Source organism: Rutidosis leptorrhynchoides, chromosome 2 (genome assembly GCF_046630445.1).
Source record: "Rutidosis leptorrhynchoides isolate AG116_Rl617_1_P2 chromosome 2, CSIRO_AGI_Rlap_v1, whole genome shotgun sequence".
NCBI classification, from domain to species: domain Eukaryota; kingdom Viridiplantae; phylum Streptophyta; class Magnoliopsida; order Asterales; family Asteraceae; genus Rutidosis; species Rutidosis leptorrhynchoides.
In genome coordinates this window covers 641,084,072-641,107,155 of record NC_092334.1, presented here as the reverse complement: position 1 = coordinate 641,107,155, position 23,084 = coordinate 641,084,072, and the positions used below count along the sequence as shown (strand labels likewise).

At 34.4% G+C, this 23,084-nt stretch overlaps 1 protein-coding gene across 1 annotated transcript; it reads right to left on the bottom strand.

Annotated features, from left to right (window-relative positions):
• Positions 1–16,893: 16,893 nt before the first annotated feature.
• LOC139893717 (organelle RRM domain-containing protein 1, chloroplastic-like) lies at positions 16,894–19,935 on the bottom strand (the record flags this gene model as incomplete). The annotated part of the gene is made up of 9 exons (XM_071876892.1): positions 16,894–17,178; positions 17,498–17,604; positions 17,718–17,786; positions 17,896–17,955; positions 18,045–18,110; positions 18,213–18,310; positions 18,411–18,615; positions 19,173–19,270; positions 19,565–19,935. Coding segments are annotated over 9 exons (1,161 nt in total), but the record flags the coding sequence as incomplete, so codon positions are not given.
• Positions 19,936–23,084: the final 3,149 nt, after the last annotated feature.

Sequence of the window (23,084 nt, the reverse complement as noted above, 5' to 3'; positions counted from 1 at the left end):
GACTTGTTTGCAGGCTATCGTTGAGGAGGAATGCCGTCGATCGGCAATAGATTGCGTTGCGAAATTATGGAACTTGAACGTTGATGACATTATGGACCCGATTGAGAGGCAGAAAGCTTTGAGGTTCAAGAAAAAGATGACAAAAAAATACAAAGACTATATCGAAGTTTCAAGCGACAGCGACGAGTAGTAATTGTTATCTTTTTATTATTATTATTAATGTGTGTTTTAATTTTTAGGAAATTAATAAGGTAAATGTATTAGGAATTTTTAATTATCGTAATTTTTATTTTTTAGAACTTTTATAAATTGTATCCGTTTGATTTTAATTAATTTACGTGTGTTTTTATAAAATTTTATTACTTATATTTATGTTTAAATATACAAATTAAAATAATAAACTCAAACAAAAAATGAAAAATAAAATAAAATTGTGGGACCAATAACCCTCATCACACCCCATCACGCCTACTATTACAAACTCCATCACCCCATCACCCTCATCACCTTTGCCACATCAGCACTATACCTCACAACCCCCCCCACCCCCCCCCTCCACCCACCCACCCACCCACCATTAAAGAGTCTTGTTTTAAGTTACATGTGCAATTATGAAATTTTAAATACTTTAGTACTTGTTATAAGATGATAAATTATTATAAAACGCAATCCACTAAGTAGGAGTGTAGGAGTAAAGGGAGTTAGTAGCATTTCCTGACTTTCCATTTTCATTGAGTGTGGGAGAAAGAATAAATGCTACTTAGTAGTAAAACTCGGAGAGACGGAGACTATATCTTTTCATGTCTGCTAATTCCTAAGATGGGGAGTGATACCCTTGTTTTGGCATGAAGGGTTTATGCTACATCGAGTTGCAAAGTAAAGTTAGTGAAAAAAAAGTTAATGGTAGTGATGACACTGCTTAGGAACTTATTCAAGCCATACAATGATTTGATCAGCTTACACACCTTATCTTCTTTATCGGGCATAATAAAACCTTTCGATTGTTTCATGTACGCTTCTTCCTTCAAATCACCATTAAAAAAATGTTGTTTTAACATCCTTTCATGGATCACTAAATATGAGTCACAACAAGTGGTATCAATAATCTAATAGTATGGATATGAGCAACCAAAACATATGTATGAAATAATCAATATCATCCCCCTCTCTAAAAGCTTGGATAACGAGCAACCGGGCGACTTCCCCTAGACTCCTGCCGGCTCACTTGGGAGCGAGACCCCAATCAGGTACGTTGCACCTTGGACCCCGCAAGGGGCGTTGCCTCTTGAACAACGCAAGGGGGCGCATCCTGTAGTGACCCGAACTTTTCCATGTTTATATATATTAATTGAGATTGATATTTACATGATTAAATGTTTCCAACATGTTAAGCAATCAAACTTGTTAAGACTTGATTAATTGAAATATGTTTCATATAGACAATTGACCACCCAAGTTGACCGGTGATTCACGAACGTTAAAACTTGTAAAAACTATATGATGACATATATATGGTTATATATATAGTTAACATGATATTATGATAAGTAAACATATCATTAAGTATATTAACAATGAACTACATATGTAAAAACAAGACTACTAACTTAATGATTTTGAAACGAGACATATATGTAACGATTATCGTTGTAACGACATTTAATGTATATATATCATATTAAGAGATATCCGTACATCATAATATCATGATAATATAATAATTTAAAATCTCTTTTGATATTATAAACATTGGGTTAACAACATTTAACAAGATCGTTAACCTAAAGGTTTCAAAACAACATTTACATGTAACGACTAACGATGACTTAACGACTCAGTTAAAATGTATATACATGTAGTGTTTTAATATGTATTCATACACTTTTGAAAGACTTCAAGACACTTATCAAAATACTTCTACTTAACAAAAATGCTTACAATTACATCCTCGTTCAGTTTCATCAACAATTCTACTCGTATGCACCCGTATTCGTACTCGTACAATACACAGCGTTTAGATGTATGTACTATTGGTATATACACTCCAATGATCAGCTCTTAGCAGCCCATGTGAGTCACCTAACACATGTGGGAACCATCATTTGGCAACTAGCATGAAATATCTCATAAAATTACAAAAATATGAGTAATCATTCATGACTTATTTACATGAAAACAAAATTACATATCCTTTATATCTAATCCATACACCAACGACCAAAAACACCTACAAACACTTTCATTCTTCAATTTTCTTCATCTAATTGATCTCTCTCAAGTTCTATCTTCAAGTTCTAAGTGTTCTTCATAAATTCCAAAAGTTCTAGTTTCATAAAATCAAGAATACTTTCAAGTTTGCTAGCTCACTTCCAATCTTGTAAGGTGATCATCCAACCTCAAGAAATCTTTATTTCTTACAGTAGGTTATCATTCTAATACAAGGTAATAATCATATTCAAACTTTGGTTCAATTTCTATAACTATAACAGTCTTATTTCAAGTGATGATCTTACTTGAACTTGTTTTCGTGTCATGATTCTGCTTCAAGAACTTCGAGCCATCCAAGGATCCATTGAAGCTAGATCCATTTTTATCTTTTTCAGTAGGTTTATCCAAGGAACTTAAGGTAGTAATGATGTTCATAACATCATTCAATTCATACATATAAAGCTATCTTATTCGAAGGTTTAAACTTGTAATCACTAGAACATAGTTTAGTTAATTCTAAACTTGTTCGCAAACAAAAGTTAATCCTTCTAACTTGACTTTTAAAATCAACTAAACACATGTTCTATATCTATATGATATGCTAACTTAATGATTTAAAACCTGGAAACACGAAAAACACCGTAAAACCGGATTTACGCCGTCGTAGTAACACCGCGGGCTGTTTTGGGTTAGTTAATTAAAAATTATGATAAACTTTGATTTAAAAGTTGTTATTCTGAGAAAATGATTTTTATTATGAACATGAAACTATATCCAAAAATTATGGTTAAACTCAAAGTGGAAGTATGTTTTCTAAAATGGTCATCTAGACGTCGTTCTTTCGACTGAAATGACTACCTTTACAAAAACGACTTGTAACTTATTTTTCCGACTATAAACCTATACTTTTCTGTTTAGATTCATAAAATAGAGTTCAATATGAAACCATAGCAATTTGATTCACTCAAAACGGATTTAAAATGAAGAAGTTATTGGTAAAACAAGATTGGATAATTTTTCTCATTTTAGCTACATGAAAATTGGTAACAAATCTATTCCAACCATAACTTAATCAACTTGTATTGTATATTATGTAATCTTGAGATACCATAGACACGTATACAATGTTTCGACCTATCATGTCGACACATCTATATATATTTCGGAACAACCATAGACACTCTATATGTGAATGTTGGAGTTAGCTATACAGGGTTGAGGTTGATTCCAAAATATATATAGTTTGAGTTGTGATCAATACTGAGATACGTATACACTGGATCGTGGATTGATTCAAGATAATATTTATCGATTTATTTCTGTACATCTAACTGTGGACAACTAGTTGTAGGTTACTAACGAGGACAGCTGACTTAATAAACTTAAAACATCAAAATATATTAAAAGTGTTGTAAATATATTTTGAACATACTTTGATATATATATATATATATATATATATATATATATATATATATATATATATATATATATATATATATATATATATTGTTATAGGTTCGTGAATCAACCAGTGGCCAAGTCTTACTTCCCGACGAAGTAAAAATCTGTGAAAGTGAGTTATAGTCCCACTTTTAAAATCTAATATTTTTGGGATGAGAATACATGCAGGTTTTATAAATGATTTACAAAATAGACACAAGTACGTGAAACTACATTCTATGGTTGAATTATCGAAATCGAATATGCCCCTTTTTATTAAGTCTGGTAATCTAAGAATTAGGGAACAGACACCCTAATTGACGCGAATCCTAAAGATAGATCTATTGGGCCTAACAAACCCCATCCAAAGTACCGGATGCTTTAGTACTTCGAAATTTATATCATATCCGAAGGGTGTCCCGGAATGATGGGGATATTCTTATATATGCATCTTGTTAATGTCGGTTACCAGGTGTTCACCATATGAATGATTTTTATCTCTATGTATGGGATGTGTATTGAAATATGAAATCTTGTGGTCTATTATTATAATTTGATATATATAAGTTAAACCTATAACTCACCAACATTTTTGTTGACGTTTTAAGCATTTTATTCTCAGGTGATTATTAAGAGCTTCCGCTGTTGCATACTTAAATAAGGACGAGATTTGGAGTCCATGCTTGTATGATATTGTGTAAAAACTGCATTCAAGAAACTTATTTTGTTGTAACATATTTGTATTGTAAACCATTATGTAATGGTCGTGTGTAAACAGGATATTTTAGATTATCATTATTTGATAATCTACGTAAAGATTTTTAAACCTTTATTGATGAAATAAAGGTTATGGTTTGTTTTAAAATGAATGCAGTCTTTGAAAAACGTCTCATATAGAGGTCAAAACCTCGCAACGAAACCAATTAATATGGAACGTTTTTAATCAATAAGAACGGGACATTTCAGTTGGTATCCGAGCGTTGGTCTTAGAGAACCAGAATTTTGCATTAGTGTGTCTTATCTAGTTTGTTAGGATGCATTAGTGAGTCTGGACTTCGACCGTGTTTACTTGAAAAATGATTGCTTAACAAATTTTGTTGGAAACTATATATTTTTAACATGTGAATATTATGTGATATATTAATCTCTTAACGCGTTTGATATTATGTGATAGATGTCTACCTCTAGAACAAGTCCCATTGACTCACCTAATAATAATGAAGAGTCAAATGTAAATTGGAATGATTCGTGGACTGATTCACAAGTTCCCGAAGAGGAACCGGAAGAAGAGTCGGAACCGGAAGAAGAATCGGAACCGGAAGAAGAATCGGAACCGGAAGAAGAATCGGAACCGGTGGGGGAAATAATAAAACGGTTAAGTAAAAGAAAATCCTCAACCAACCGACCAAGGTTAATTATGGTCAATGGTGTTTCCGCCAAGGAAGAAAAATATTGGGAGGATTACCAATTCTCCGATGAATCGGATTCCGACGAGAATTCCGATGATGTTATAGAAATTACCCCAACTGAATTTAAAAAGGCAAAAGAAAATAATAAGGGAAAGGGCATAAAAATAGAGAAATCTAATTCCAACCCCGATGAACTTTATATGTATCGTCAACCCCCGAAGTCCTTAAGTTGTAACAATGACCCGGGAACCTCTAAACCACCAGGTTTTTCTAAACCAATGTGGACAACGACGGCTCGTATTAGGGGAACATCATATATCCCTAGAAACTTGGCAAAACGAACCAAAACCAAAGAAGAAGAAACGAGCGAGTCGGAATAAGATAGTTGTATTCGTGTGGTGTAATATATGTAATATAGTGTTCTTATGCTTTATGATATATGTAAAAATTGCTTGTATTAATAAGTATTTTTTTTTTATGAATCTAACTCTTGTCTATTTTACAGTTTAAAAACACAAAATGGATAGACAACCCAATATTTTAAGAGACCTACCCGGAGACATGATTGATGAAATCTTGTCTAGAGTCGGCCAGAATTCCTCGGCACAACTATTTAAGGCGAGATCAGTTTGTAAGACATTCGAAGAACGTTTCAAGAATGTCTTGGTTTATAAGAGACTTTCGTTTGAAAGATGGGGGATATCACATTGGGAAACCCATAAGTTACGATGTGTTTACTTTGACGCATATATTGCGGGGAACCCAAATGCTATTTTACGCAACGGGTTAAGAAATTATTTTGACTCAATATATCCGAATATTGGACTTCGTGATTTAGAAAAAGCGGCTAACATGCAACATAAAGAAGCATGTTATGCTTACGGATTAGTAATGTTCGCTTCTCACCAAAGTGAGAACAAGAACATCGGGCTACAACTATTAAACAAAACGTTTCCACAAGTGACGGAGTCGGTAATTGGGGTAAGAAATGAGGTTTTTAGATTATTACGGGACTGTTGGACATTACGTAACCCTCGTCCCTTTGACGACGTTACAACACGCTGTCTTATCAACGGCCATAACGGTTATGTTCTACAAGACCAAGGATGGGAAGTAGTCCTAGTAAAACCAGAATGCATGACTTGTTTCTGGACGTATGAATTACGTGTCTTTATTGCCTTTGCTGAACGACTCGTGTACTAGCTAGAATTATCTTCACAACTATCTTGTATCAAAGTTATTGTGTGCTATATTTCATGCTTTATGTAAAATAAGCGGTATTGTAAGTTTGTAAAATATTGTATAAAAGTTTAAACGCGAAATATTATTATAAGCAGTTTTTCATATAGAATTGTAGTAGTTGAATTGTATATTAGCTACTAAGTATGAACTTAACGGGTAGGTACTACCCGAATTTAAACTTATAAAACGCTAATATGAAGAAAAAGCTTTTATAAATGAGTTCATATTATGCTACAAAATACTATTAACTACTCTTAATATTCTGTATGATTAACTTATTCCATTTGACTATTTTGAAGGAAATGGCACCGACTACTCGACACACCGTGAATATGAATGAAGAGGAATTCCGTACTTTTCTAGCTTCAAACATAGCCGCAGTACAGGATGCGCTACATACCAACAATAACCTTGGATCTGGCAGTACAGGAAATCGTGTAGGATGCACCTACAAAGAATTCACTGCCTGCAAACCTTTGGAATTTGATGGAACCGAAGGACCGATCGGATTGAAACGGTGGACCGAGAAGGTCGAATCGGTGTTTGCCATAAGTAAGTGTACTGAAGAGGACAAAGTGAAGTACGCTACGCATACCTTCACAGGTTCTGCGTTAACATGGTTGAATACCTATCTAGAGCAAGTGGGACAAGATGATGCTTACGCACTACCGTGGTCAGCATTCAAGCACTTGATGAACGAGAAGTACCGTCCCAGAACCGAGGTCAATAAGCTCAAGATAGAACTTAGAGGGTTACGAACCCAAGGATTTGATATTACCACGTACGAAAGACGATTCACATAATTGTGCCTATTGTGTCCGGGAGCATTCGAAGATGAGGAAGAGAAGATCGACGCGTTTGTGAAAGGATTACCGGAAAGAATCCAAGAAGATATAAGTTCACACGAGCCCGCCTCCATACAACAGGCATGTAGAATGGCTCACAAACTAGTGAACCAGATTGAAGAAAGAATTAAAGAACAGACTGCTGAAGAGGCCAATGTGAAGCAAGTCAAAAGAAAGTGGGAGGAAAACGGTGATAAGAATCACCAATACAACAACAACAGCAATTACAACAATAATCGCAACAATTATCCCAACAATCGCAACATCAATCGCAACTACTACAAACGGCCCAACAACAACAACAACAACAGCAACTACAACAATCATCCCAACAACAATAATAACCGCAACAACAACAACAATCAGAAGCAGCTATGCCAAAGGTGTGAAAAGTATCACTCGGGGTTCTGCACCAAATTTTGCAATAAGTGTAAAAGAAATGGTCATAGCGCGGCGAAGTGTGAGGTCTACGGACCAGGGGTTAATAGAACGAAAGGAACAAATGGTGTCGGAACGAGTAATGGCGGAGCAAGTAGTGTCGGAGCAAGTTATGCCAATGTAGTTTGTTATAAATGTGGAAAACCGGGCCACATTATTAGAAATTGCCCGAACCAGGAGAACACGAATGGACAAGGCCGCGGAAGAGTTTTCAATATTAATGCGGCAGAGGCACAGGAAGACCCGGAGCTTGTTACGGGTACGTTTCTTATTGACAATAAATCTGCTTATGTTTTATTTGATTCGGGTGCGGATAGAAGCTATATGAGTAGAGATTTTTGTGCTAAATTAAGTTGTCCATTGACGCCTTTGGATAGTAAATTTTTACTCGAATTAGCAAATGGTAAATTAATTTCAGCAGATAATATATGTCGGAATCGAGAAATTAAACTGGTTAGCGAAACATTTAAGATTGATTTGATACCAGTAGAGTTAGGGAGTTTTGATGTGATAATCGGTATGGACTGGTTGAAAGAAGTGAAAGCAGAGATCGTTTGTTACAAAAATGCAATTCGCATTATACGAGAAAAAGGAAAACCCTTAATGGTGTACGGAGAAAAGGGCAACACGAAGCTACATCTTATTAGTAATTTGAAGGCACAAAAACTAATAAGAAAAGGTTGCTATGCTGTTCTAGCACACGTCGAGAAAGTACAAACTGAAGAAAAGAGCATCAATGATGTTCCCATTGCAAAAGAATTTCCCGATGTATTTCCGAAAGAATTACCGGAATTACCCCCACATCGATCCGTTGAATTTCAAATAGATCTTGTACCAGGAGCTGCACCAATAGCTCGTGCTCCTTACAGACTCGCACCCAACGAGATGAAAGAACTACAAAGCCAATTACAAGAACTTTTAGAGCGTGGTTTCATTCAACCAAGCACATCACCGTGGGGAGCTCCTGTTTTGTTTGTCAAGAAGAAAGATGGTACATTCAGGTTGTGTATCGACTACCGAGAGTTGAACAAACTTACCATCAAGAACCGCTACCCACTACCGAGAATCGACGACTTATTTGATCAACTACAAGGCTCGTCTGTTTATTCAAAGATTGACTTACGTTCCGGGTATCATCAAATGCGGGTGAAAGAAGATGATATTCCAAAGACTGCTTTCAGAACACGTTACGGTCATTACGAGTTTATGGTCATGCCGTTTGGTTTAACTAATGCACCAGCTGTGTTACCATACCTTGACAAGTTTGTCATTGTTTTCATTGATGACATACTTATTTACTCAAAGAATGACCAAGAACACGGTGAACATTTGAGAAAGGTGTTAGAAGTATTGAGGAAGGAAGAATTGTACGCTAAGTTTTCAAAGTGTGCATTTTGGTTGGAAGAAGTTCAATTCCTCGGTCACATAGTGAACAAAGAAGGTATTAAGGTGGATCCGGCAAAGATAGAAACTGTTGAAAAGTGGGAAACCCCGAAAACTCCGAAACACATACGCCAGTTTTTAGGACTAGCTGGTTACTACAGAAGGTTCATCCAAGACTTTTCCAGAATAGCAAAACCCTTGACTGCATTAACGCATAAAGGGAAGAAATTTGAATGGAATGATGAACAAGAGAAAGCGTTTCAGTTATTGAAGAAAAACTAACTACGGCACCTATATTGTCATTGCCTGAAGGGAATGATGATTTTGTGATTTATTGTGACGCATCAAAGCATGGTCTCGGTTGTGTATTAATGCAACGAACGAAGGTGATTGCTTATGCGTCTAGACAATTGAAGATTCACGAACAAAATTATACGACGCATGATTTGGAATTAGGCGCAGTTGTTTTTGCATTAAAGACTTGGAGGCACTACTTATATGGGGTCAAAAGTATTATATATACCGACCACAAAAGTCTTCAACACATATTTAATCAGAAACAACTGAATATGAGGCAGCGTAGGTGGATTGAATTATTGAATGATTACGACTTTGAGATTCGTTACCACCCGGGGAAGGCAAATGTGGGAGCCGATGCCTTGAGCAGGAAGGACAGAGAACCCATTCGAGTAAAATCTATGAATATAATGATTCATAATAACCTTACTACTCAAATAAAGGAGGCGCAACAAGGAGTTTTAAAACAGGGAAATTTAAAGGATGAAATACCCAAAGGATCGGAGAAGCATCTTAATATTCGGGAAGACGGAACCCGGTATAGGGCTGAAAGGATTTGGGTACCAAAATTTGGAGATATGAGAGAAATGGTACTTAGAGAAGCTCATAAAACCAGATACTCAATACATCCTGGAACAGGGAAGATGTACAAGGATCTCAAGAAACATTTTTGGTGGCCGGGTATGAAAGCCGATGTTGCTAAATATGTAGGAGAATGTTTGACGTGTTCTAAGGTCAAAGCTGAGCATCAGAAACCATCAGGTCTACTTCAACAACCCGAAATCCCGGAATGGAAATGGGAAAACATTACCATGGATTTCATCACTAAATTGCCAAGGACTGCAAGTGGTTTTGATACTATTTGGGTAATAGTTGATCGTCTCACCAAATCAGCACACTTCTTGCCAATAAGAGAAGATGACAAGATGGAGAAGTTAGCACGACTGTATTTGAAGGAAGTCATCTCCAGACATGGAATACCAATCTCTATTATCTCTGATAGGGATGGCAGATTTATTTCAAGATTCTGGCAGACATTACAGCAAGCATTAGGAACTCGTCTAGACATGAGTACTGCCTATCATCCACAAACTGATGGGCAGAGCGAAAGGACGATACAAACGCTTGAAGACATGCTACGAGCATGTGTTATTGATTTCGGAAACAGTTGGGATCGACATCTACCATTAGCAGAATTTTCCTACAACAACAGCTACCATTCAAGCATTGAGATGGCGCCGTTTGAAGCACTTTATGGTAGAAAGTGCAGGTCTCCAATTTGTTGGAGTGAAGCGGGGGATAGACAGATTACGGGTCCGGAGATTATACAAGAAACTACCGAGAAGATCATCCAAATTCAACAACGGTTGAAAACCTCCCAAAGTCGACAAAAGAGCTACGCTGACATTAAAAGAAAAGATATAGAATTTGAAATTGGAGAGATGGTTATGCTTAAAGTTGCACCTTGGAAAGGCGTTGTTCGATTTGGTAAACGAGGGAAATTAAATCCAAGGTATATTGGACCATTCAAGATTATTGATCGTGTCGGACCAGTAGCTTACCGACTTGAGTTACCTCAACAACTCGCGGCTGTACATAACACTTTCCACGTCTCGAATTTGAAGAAATGTTTTGCTAAAGAAGATCTCACTATTCCGTTAGATGAAATCCAAATCAACGAAAAACTTCAATTCATCGAAGAACCCGTCGAAATAATGGATCGTGAGGTTAAAAGACTTAAGCAAAACAAGATACCAATTGTTAAGGTTCGATGGAATGCTCGTAGAGGACCCGAGTTCACCTGGGAGCATGAAGATCAGATGAAGAAGAAATACCCGCATCTATTTCCAGAAGATTCGTCAACACCTTAAAATTTCGGGACGAAATTTATTTAACGGGTAGGTACTGTAGTGACCCGAACTTTTCCATGTTTATATATATTAATTGAGATTGATATTTACATGATTAAATGTTTCCAACATGTTAAGCAATCAAACTTGTTAAGACTTGATTAATTGAAATATGTTTCATATAGACAATTGACCACCCAAGTTGACCGGTGATTCACGAACGTTAAAACTTGTAAAAACTATATGATGACATATATATGGTTATATATATAGTTAACATGATATTATGATAAGTAAACATATCATTAAGTATATTAACAATGAACTACATATGTAAAAACAAGACTACTAACTTAATGATTTTGAAACGAGACATATATGTAACGATTATCGTTGTAAGGACATTTAATGTATATATATCATATTAAGAGATATCCGTACATCATAATATCATGATAATATAATAATTTAAAATCTCTTTTGATATTATAAACATTGGGTTAACAACATTTAACAAGATCGTTAACCTAAAGGTTTCAAAACAACATTTACATGTAACGACTAACGATGACTTAACGACTCAGTTAAAATGTATATACATGTAGTGTTTTAATATGTATTCATACACTTTTGAAAGACTTCAAGACACTTATCAAAATACTTCTACTTAACAAAAATGCTTACAATTACATCCTCGTTCAGTTTCATCAACAATTCTACTCGTATGCACCCGTATTCGTACTCGTACAATACACAGCGTTTAGATGTATGTACTATTGGTATATACACTCCAATGATCAGCTCTTAGCAGCCCATGTGAGTCACCTAACACATGTGGGAACCATCATTTGGCAACTAGCATGAAATATCTCATAAAATTACAAAAATATGAGTAATCATTCATGACTTATTTACATGAAAACAAAATTACATATCCTTTATATCTAATCCATACACCAACGACCAAAAACACCTACAAACACTTTCATTCTTCAATTTTCTTCATCTAATTAATCTCTCTCAAGTTCTATCTTCAAGTTCTAAGTGTTCTTCATAAATTCCAAAAGTTCTAGTTTCATAAAATCAAGAATACTTTCAAGTTTGCTAGCTCACTTCCAATCTTGTAAGGTGATCATCCAACCTCAAGAAATCTTTGTTTCTTACAGTAGGTTATCATTCTAATACAAGGTAATAATCATATTCAAACTTTGGTTCAATTTCTATAACTATAACAATCTTATTTCAAGTGATGATCTTACTTGAACTTGTTTTCGTGTCATGATTCTGCTTCAAGAACTTCGAGCCATCCAAGGATCCATTGAAGCTAGATCCATTTTTCTCTTTTTCAGTAGGTTTATCCAAGGAACTTAAGGTAGTAATGATGTTCATAACATCATTCAATTCATACATATAAAGCTATCTTATTCGAAGGTTTAAACTTGTAATCACTAGAACATAGTTTAGTTAATTCTAAACTTGTTCGCAAACAAAAGTTAATCCTTCTAACTTGACTTTTAAAATCAACTAAACACATGTTCTATATCTATATGATATGCTAACTTAATGATTTAAAACCTGGAAACACGAAAAACACCGTAAAACCGGATTTACGCCGTCGTAGTAACACCGCGGGCTGTTTTGGGTTAGTTAATTAAAAACTATGATAAACTTTGATTTAAAAGTTGTTATTCTGAGAAAATGATTTTTATTATGAACATGAAACTATATCCAAAAATTATGGTTAAACTCAAAGTGGAAGTATGTTTTCTAAAATGGTCATCTAGACGTCGTTCTTTCGACTGAAATGACTACCTTTACAAAAACGACTTGTAACTTATTTTTCCGACTATAAACCTATACTTTTATGTTTAGATTCATAAAATAGAGTTCAATATGAAACCATAGCAATTTGATTCACTCAAAACGGATTTAAAATGAAGAAGTTATGGGTAAAACAAGATTGGATAATTTTTCTCATTTTAGCTACGTGAAAATTGGTAACAAATCTATTCCAACCATAACTTAATCAACTTGTATTGTATATTATGTAATCTTGAGATACCATAGACACGTATACAATGTTTCGACCTATCATGTCGACACATCTATATATATTTCGGAACAACCATAGACACTCTATATGTGAATGTTGGAGTTAGCTATACAGGGTTGAGGTTGATTCCAAAATATATATAGTTTGAGTTGTGATCAATACTGAGATACGTATACACTGGGTCGTGGATTGATTCAAGATAATATTTATCGATTTATTTCTGTACATCTAACTGTGGACAACTAGTTGTAGGTTACTAACGAGGACAGCTGACTTAATAAACTTAAAACATCAAAATATATTAAAAGTGTTGTAAATATATTTTGAACATACTTTGATATATATATATATATATATATATATATATATATATATATATATATATATATATATATATATATATATATATATATATATATATATTGTTATAGGTTCGTGAATCAACCAGTGGCCAAGTCTTACTTCCCGACGAAGTAAAAATCTGTGAAAGTGAGTTATAGTCCCACTTTTAAAATATAATATTTTTGGGATGAGAATACATGCAGGTTTTATAAATGATTTACAAAATAGACACAAGTACGTGAAACTACATTCTATGGTTGAATTATCGAAATCGAATATGCCCCTTTTTATTAAGTCTGGTAATCTAAGAATTAGGGAACAGACACCCTAATTGACGCGAATCCTAAAGATAGATCTATTGGGCCTAACAAACCCCATCCAAAGTACCGGATGCTTTAGTACTTCGAAATTTATATCATATCCGAAGGGTGTCCCGGAATGATGGGGATATTCTTATATATGCATCTTGTTAATGTCGGTTACCAGGTGTTCACCATATGAATGATTTTTATCTCTATGTATGGGATGTGTATTGAAATATGAAATCTTGTGGTCTATTATTATAATTTGATATATATAGGTTAAACCTATAACTCACCAACATTTTTGTTGACGTTTTAAGCATGTTTATTCTCAGGTGATTATTAAGAGCTTCCGCTGTCGCATACTTAAATAAGGACGAGATTTGGAGTCCATGCTTGTATGATATTGTGTAAAAACTGCATTCAAGAAACTTATTTTGTTGTAACATATTTGTATTGTAAACCATTATGTAATGGTCGTGTGTAAACAGGATATTTTAGATTATCATTATTTGATAATCTACGTAAAGCTTTTTAAACCTTTATTGATGAAATAAATGTTATGGTTTGTTTTAAAATGAATGCAGTCTTTGAAAAACGTCTCATATAGAGGTCAAAACCTCGCAACGAAACCAATTAATATGGAACGTTTTTAATCAATAAGAACGGGACATTTCACATCCCCCGTGACCTCGCTGTTTTCGCGACAATGTTTAGTCAACTCTTACGGGCGTACGCTCCGCACTCTTTAAACTCATTGTCATGTATAACTAGATAACTTTTACGTTCAAGTAAATCTCAGTTACCTAAAATGATTTGATGCATAACACTAAAATCACCAACATTAGTAAACTACATTAATTCTTCATTTTCTATAGTTTGTTTACCACCGAACTTTTATTTATTATCAGTGCTAGTCATGCGATGTTATCACAATGTATGAAATTTACCGGCTTCGCCTATACCAAAGAACAAAGTGAATGTATAGTAATCGTTTATGTCATCATGATGTCATTATGACATCATGATCCGCTATATATTACTCCGTGTTTTTATATGTTTCTGTTTTTTAAATTTTTTATTATCTAGCCCTTTTTTCTCTTTATCATCCACTAATTATTTTTTGGATTTTTTAAACTTTTAATTTAATAAAATATATTGTCGATAAGCGAATTGTAATTATAAATGTAAAGAGCAAACCTATTTAACGCAATAACCTGTATGACATTTTTTTGTGACACAGCTATCTCATTAATTTATAGAGCAATTATAAACTTATGTAGCAAATTATGTAAATAAATATGAACGTTTAAACTATTGATGCATGAATATGCTACATCGCGCGAGCCTCCAAACTCGTTTGTAACTAATATAATGAATTTGTGCATTTTTTATTTATAGTATCGATAGATTTGACTTCCATCACAACTACTTATTTATTATTTGCAAAACTAGAACTTAATTCTTAACTTTCTTATGTCTAAATCGACTTAACTTTCTCAGCTCCAAATTGACAATTTTTTTTTATCCAGGGAGTTTCACTCGTTTTTTTTTGGAAGCCATTTTTAACACCAGACTATCACCCTTGTCACCTTGTGGTTCAAATCGACACTTTTTGAGCTTAACATAAATGTAAAAGCAAAAGTGTAATGATTTAAATTAGTCACATTAAAGCAATAATTAGAATTAAGGAGGTTGTAAGTAACTTGTGAGTCACTGAGGTGTGATTGTCTACATCTCACCTCCCCCATACACCACTCATGTGGTATTAGTTTTTGTTGTTGTTGTTGTTGTTGTAATATGGCACATCTTAATGTGAATGTGAATCGACCCCTTCATAAGTTAAGGGTGATGATATTTCATATAGGTTAACGGATAAGGTTTCCTTTCCGATGAAATGAAACGGAAAATATTAGAAGCATGAAACGGTACGGAATAAAGGAAGGTAGGTTTCGTGTCTCTTGTCAACATTTTAGGCTTGGGCACACAAGGTTGTCCCAACACTTGAATTCCACCCCCAAGGGTGCCTTCCGTAAATCGCATTGCAGGGGCCATTGGGGAGGGGGGTTTTATCGCCCATGCTCTCGGATTGAGTCGAGTTTTCTCCTGGACAGCAGTTGATGGCAGGTTATGCAACTGCGGGAGATGAACGCGTGGGTGGTTTAACCCCAATTGGTGATCCCAAACTGCTGTTAAAAAAACATTTTAGGCTTGGCAAGGAATAACACTTTTCTTTGAAAAGAGAAATAAAATAATGTAATTGAAGTAAAACCACCAAATCCACCAAACCTACTAGATGGCAGTTGGAGACCAAACTTTAACGTACCACCTTGTACTAACTATATGCGTACTACACATGTACTGATGTACTCTCATTATAAACCTATGTTTTCCTCAATGACAACCTAATCCTAGTTCTTCATATATGAGATTTGGAAGATGTAAATTTTATGCATAATTGGTCTCTTATCTCTACATACAATTCACTCACTTCGGGAAGAGCGAATGGAGAGAAGGGTGTAAACAATAACAAACGATCACTAGGATTTGGGTGTGTTGAAAAATACAAAGTTACAATGGCTTTAGAAGTCATGATTTTCAACTAACGTCACATTTTACTCTATGTTTAATCCAACAAAAGAAAAATTACATAGAGTGAAGAAGATCATTTTTCTGCAGACAAAGTGTTAAGTTATTAATTTCATATTAGATGTCTAACTCTGGCAATTTTAAATCAAATAAAATACTTCAAAATCATAGTAAGTTATAGTAAGGACATAAACCTATTGTTTACCATTGTTGCGGTTCTCTTTGCAGATTTCGTAAAGAACATGTTCAATGCTATTCTCATGAAGAAAAATAATTTGTTTGATTTTATTTGTAACCTCTGGTATGTTTGAATTAGATATAGAGGAAAACATGTTGTTAGTTGGCACTTTTGGCTTATTAAGCTGTTGTATTAAGCCGTTTTGAGCCGTTGTAAAGAGTGTATTTAACTCGCTTCATACGACATATAATATAAATTATAATTATAATGATTATAACTCCAAATGCAAAATGAAAACTCAGCAATTTGTTAAATCATATGCAATTTGTAGTTCCCTGTAACAATACTACGTGATTAGTTTTAACCCCTAACATTAACAAGATTACAAGAATTATACCATACGAAAACGTCGCTTCTGAAATAATTGGACTTATATTCTATGAATTACCTAATACAATAAGGACCTGATATTTAAAGTTTTAATTAATGATGATTCAAAACAATAACATGACTCAGGTTGCTGGTCTTGGGAGCCCTCTGCTGTACTTTGGTGGGTTTGTTTTAGCAACATCAACAACAATCATCCACCCATTTATGATCTGTATATCACACACACACACGCACACACAATAAAAAAAACTCAGAATCAGATCATAATTTTTTATAACTAAACTGTTAACCCAGGAGGATATATAATCGGTTCCAGATGTGCATTCTGTAAATGGTTTGTAAAATTGGATTCTCAGAATCAGATAATAATTCGAAATAAAGCTGACTATATTAGATAGTATTTGGATGTGTTTATATTGTTTAAGGGTTCCATAATCAAATAATAATAGATAGTAACTCAAATTAATTAATTAGCGATTACTTAAAACGCTATTTAATTAGTAAAGACTCGAGTTTCACGGTTGTTACCTTGCCATTCATTTCTCTGAGAGCTTCACCTGCAGCTTCCTCTGTAGTGTATTCAATAAACGCAAAACCTTTCGATCTTTTCGAGATTTTGTCCATTATTATTTTTACTGTAACCATCATTTTTTAACAATCAGATCACCGTGTATATAATATAATATAATATAATATAATTACTGCTTCATTTCAATTTCAAGATATAATATAAAGAAAACACTCATACCTTCAACAAGCTCTCCAAAACCTTCAAATGCAGCACGTAAGGTTTTCTCGGATGTATAAAATGACAGTCCTGCCACAAATATTCATACGTTACGGTTTTGCAAGACCATATGTACATACTAAATTTACAAGGAGTAAAAAAGATGTGACATTATGTTATACAGTAACATGCAGCGCACCTGTTACAAAGAGCTTTTTTGTTTTGATATTTGTAGGTTGATTTGTTATGGACGCATCACCTGAAAAAATAATCAAAAGCAAAGATAAAAATATTGACGAATTACAATTGATTAATCAATAAAGAAGTCAAACGAAAAACTAAAGGTACCTCTGTAATTTTTGTCATCTGAATCGACATTATCATCCACGTTAACAGATATAACACCAGGGATACCTACAATAAACTTCAATTTTACGAGAAGATACAAACAAATACATTAAGGTAGAAAAACACATTAGAACGTAGATAAAAAAAAAAAAAAAAAAAAAAAACTACCAGCTAATTCCTTTGCACACTCATCGTCTAGTTCACAGCAGAATCCATAGTCTGAGTGTAACGAAACGTGATATATACACATTTGGGCATCCTGCTCACTGTTTAAATGTGATCATATTATAAAATTGCAAGAACAGGAGCCAAAAGACTTTTTTAATACATGAAAAATGTAAAAGTTGTTAGTACACAAGTACATACTTCCCCAAAACCTTGGTTAGTATCTGTGTATAATAATCAACCAGCTGTGCCCTGCTGATGATTCTTGAATCTGGCATTTCGACCCGGACAAGATATTGTTTCAAACTTCCGGCAGAAAATAATGGACGAAAAGTATCATCACTATAATCTTTTAGTACAGAACTGAAATCTCGATCAGGCTTAATTGATAATACCTCTGGCAAACCTATAATATAAACACAAGGAGATAGTATCCACTTTACAACAATACCTTTTAAGAACATTAATCACAACAACAACAACAACAACAACAACAACAACAAAAACCAATACCACATAAGTGGTGTATGGGGGAGGTGAGATGTAGACAATCCTTCCCCTATCCGAGAATAAAGACAAGTCATTTCTGCATCCATAGTGAAAACACTCTCAAAAGTAGAGAAAGTCATCCCTCTCTCTATTCGACGGATAGAGAGATTGCTTCCGAGTGGACCTCCGGCTAATAAGTAGGAAAAATTAAAAAAAAAAAAATTAAATCAAAAATAAAATTGAGACGCCATGAAAATGGTAAAATCAAATTTCCATGGGTTTTAAATTCTGCCTGAAATTTAATTTAGGCTCTAAGAGTCAGTCAAGTCGCAAATAAATCGACGTTTGTTGTCGACTCAATAACTAGAGCCGTATTTTAAGAACATTAATCATGTTGCATAAAAAGTACTATAATAAATTTTCCTAAATTTTCAGTTGTAAATTTGTTTGAATGACATTAGAAAAAGAGTGTACATGCTAGTTTTTCGGAAGTTTCTTCGTCCACGTTGCAGCAGAATCTGAATTGAGTATCACAAGACGCATTGTATATGCAGCCTTGAGCCTCCTTATTACTGTACAATTCCAACAAAAGAAGGGGAAAAAAGATCAAACTTTCAATTTAAGAGAATATAAACATGAGAATCTCAATTCAAATTTATGAACCCTTGATTCAGAAAAAGTTTTCTCTAATAATTACTCATAAACCATAAACATTTAAACACAGACTGTACCAACTAGTCCATTGCCAAGAAATGTCAAAATTCATTTGGGAATTCAAAATATCACATAAAGTTTACAACTTTTTTACAATTTAAACAGAAAACACAACTCCTTAGCATAAAGAAAGTAGATAGAAACATACCCACCTGCTGAGAACCTTTTCTAAAATCTTGACATAATAATCAATAACATCTGGTCTAGAACCTACAATTTGTGGTGGTGGAGCTTTGACCACTACAATCCAATGGCGTTGGCCATGTATCTCATCTGAAGATGGAGCAGTAATGATTAGATTTGAATTCGTTGCACATGTTTTTCTTGATTTAAAAGTGCTAATTGGGGTTAGGGTAATGTTGTTTGTCAGATGGGATATGGGTTTGAGAACATTGCAGTTCAACTGTGGGGAATTTGGTGTTTGGAATGAGGGAAAGAAATGGAAGAATGATGAAGTCTGAGGGGTTGTGCAAAGGAGCGAAGATAGAGCAGGCGCCATTGATGACGATGATGATACCGTGGAGTTTTATTTTCTCGTGTTTTTAATTTTTATTGTGGGAAAATTACTCAAAACAGAAAATTTGGGGATAACTTATTTATGTCAAAATCACGTAAACAAAACGATGGGCTTTGCTTGATGCATTGCATTGCCTTGGTTCGGGGTTGTGTGTTTGAGTCGGTTTGGTTTCGCGTTATTTCTTTTTGTGTTCGTTATCTCCTAGTTGGTTTGTAGTTTAAATTGGTTGGCCCGACTCGTCGTAACGTTAGACATTCTTCACTCTTTATTACTTTTCGGTTTTATATTTTGGTCGCTATCTAGTCGCGATGCTTGTTGGGGCCTTTATTTGTTTTGTATTTTTTTTTTAATTTAATAGTTAATGATTTATATAATTTCTAGTTTTTTCAAGAGGAGAAAATCAACACACACCCAGTGGTCTGGTTTGGAATGATAATGGATTGGATATGGATCGGATGATGTTATATCCACATCCATATCCATTTAAATTTTTTAATCTACATCCATTTAATTTCAAATCATTATCACATACATGTATCCATCAGATTAATCGAGTTAATGGATGTTTTTCCATATCCATATAAATTTCTTCTATTTTATATAATCGTAAGTAGTGTTCTACTTTGTACGATCAAAAATGATTGTTATTAAAAGTTTATACAACCGAAAACCATATTTTTATTAATTTGTACCACTAAAAGTCGATAAATGACTTATTAACATTTACAAGCATCGATGGTATATTCATTGCGAACGATCCCACTTTGGTCGATGGTACCTCCTGTGATGTTCCTGTTATTAAATTTGGGTCATTTAATAATTGTAATTGTAATTGTAATTGAGAAGTAGCTCGCCTAAATAGGTGTAGTCCCTTGTTTCTAAATTTGATTCGTGTTTTGGTGAGACTGATGTTAGGATTAATTCAATTGGTGATAATATGTTGGTCCCGATTTCGCCTTCGTTTGTTTCAAGTTCCTAGCCTCTTTATAAAGACATGCTCGTCGGAAATTTCTCCAAATCTTCGCCGGCGGCCAACTCGGATAATATTTTAGTCGAGGATCTTGAAGAGGTAGTGCCCATTACTAAATCATGCCTTCATCCTTCATCTTCGTCGGGTGTTGGTGTGTCGTTTGTGAGAGTGGATGATAATTCGACGACTGATATTGGTAGTAAGAGATCGTTGGATTTTATTCCCATCTCTTCCAAATTGGATAAGTTGTGTGTTGCTAATTTGTTCGATATAAATGAGAAATGCCTTTGGTTGAGGAGTCGAGTAGCAAAAAGATCTTAAACTCGGTTGATCCTTGTGCAGCTTTCTACGATATGATGGATAACATGAAAGGTGTTCAAAAGGGAATTGTTATTAATCCAAAGACCCTCCTATTGTATTGGTTTAAGCTAAAAAGCAAAAACATGAAAGAAAGAAGAAACCGGTTCCGGGAGCGGAGATAAAGCTTCAAGTGAATTTATCAAGGATGCTTGAGTTTATTCTTCGCCAGCTTTCGATCTAGATTTGATGTCGTGAGCTTCAGTTTGGTTGCTTGTTAGCTCGGTAGTTTGGTTTTGCACGTTTTAAGGAAGTTTCATTCTTTTGGTTATGAAAGTTTACAATTTAAAAAAAAAAAAAAAAACAAGAAATTCATTGCTCACTTTGTTAGTTACATGAAATTACATTGAAACCTACAAAGTAAGATACATGTACCTAATAAAATGAACCAATATAATTTTATGGGTAAATATATATTTTTGGAGAAACTAAAAGTAAGGATATATAAATTTAATGGACTAACACCATATAATTGATGTCAATTCTGATAATATATTTATATATTTAATTATTTCGGGTGAAAAGGAGTTCATCCAGAGATTAAAAACGTTTTAACAATTAAGCATATAATTAAGCAAATAATTAAATCCGAGTCAAGCTAATTTTTAACGTATTATTTTATTAAAATAATCTCAAAGAATCACAGATTCACAGTTATCTTTAAGCGGAGTTCAACTATTTATAGAGTTCCTATTAACCATGTAAACATTCTATTGTTCGCTGGTACAAAGGATGTTTGTACTTCAGCTGACAACCGTGGGGGCCACGTATTTCCTCTTTGATAGCTATTAGCGAGAACACCCCAATGTGGGTACACATTCTGTTTGAATAAACAAATGGAATGTTGAGTTCCTAGGCGTTGACAAAGTGTTAACCATGAACTACTGCGCATGGGTTAACCTTATGCATTCCCCTGTTGTCTTGTAAGGTCATTTGTCAGCCGCCGACTTGTGTCATTTTCTCTTCAACGTCGTCTTCGATGTCAGCAGAATAGTACTTTTTGATGTAAACAACATAGGAAACAATTATGCTGGTAATGGAACATATTTTGTCTAAGTGTTTAGTGCTGCTTCAGCTTGATGCTGGTTCTCGTCATGCTGGTTCTTCATTTAATGGACTAACACCATATAATTGCTAGTATGATTGCTAACACGCATCACGCACGAGCATCCACGCATGATGCGTAGTGCGTGATGCGTGACAGAGAGTATATATTGCAATTTTTATTATTAAAGCTATATTATTAAAGACATCTGGAAATGGGGTCATTCTGACCAATTTTTCACTATATTAATTACCACGTCGGCTATTCTCGATGGACTACTACTTTTAAGAGACTATTATTAACGGGTTATGCTTAATAGGCTTGACCCAACTCCCGATATATAAAGGTGTATGTATATACACCACATAAACATCAATACAAACTCATTTGGAACGTACCTATTCCATTTATCACATAAACATCAAACAAACTCATTTGGACTCTCGACCCGCCCAAATGAACAACAATTGCAAATCACACCCTTTTGCACTTTTAACGCTACTCGAAGGTCCGAAACCAACAAGACTAGTTCCCGCGTTCCCGAAATACCCAAAGACACCACATTTAGCCATAAAACACACACTAGTCCGCATATTCGCCCAAAACCCATTTTTACCCTTAAAAAGTCAACATCTCACCATTTGCTAGTTTTGACTTTAAAATACTTTAACTTAACTCATTTTAAGTTTATAACCTTACTCAATCGACAATCGAACCGAAATCACCAACAAACCCTAAATTTTGACTCTATTCAAAATTAGTCAACCAAATGTACACAAATGG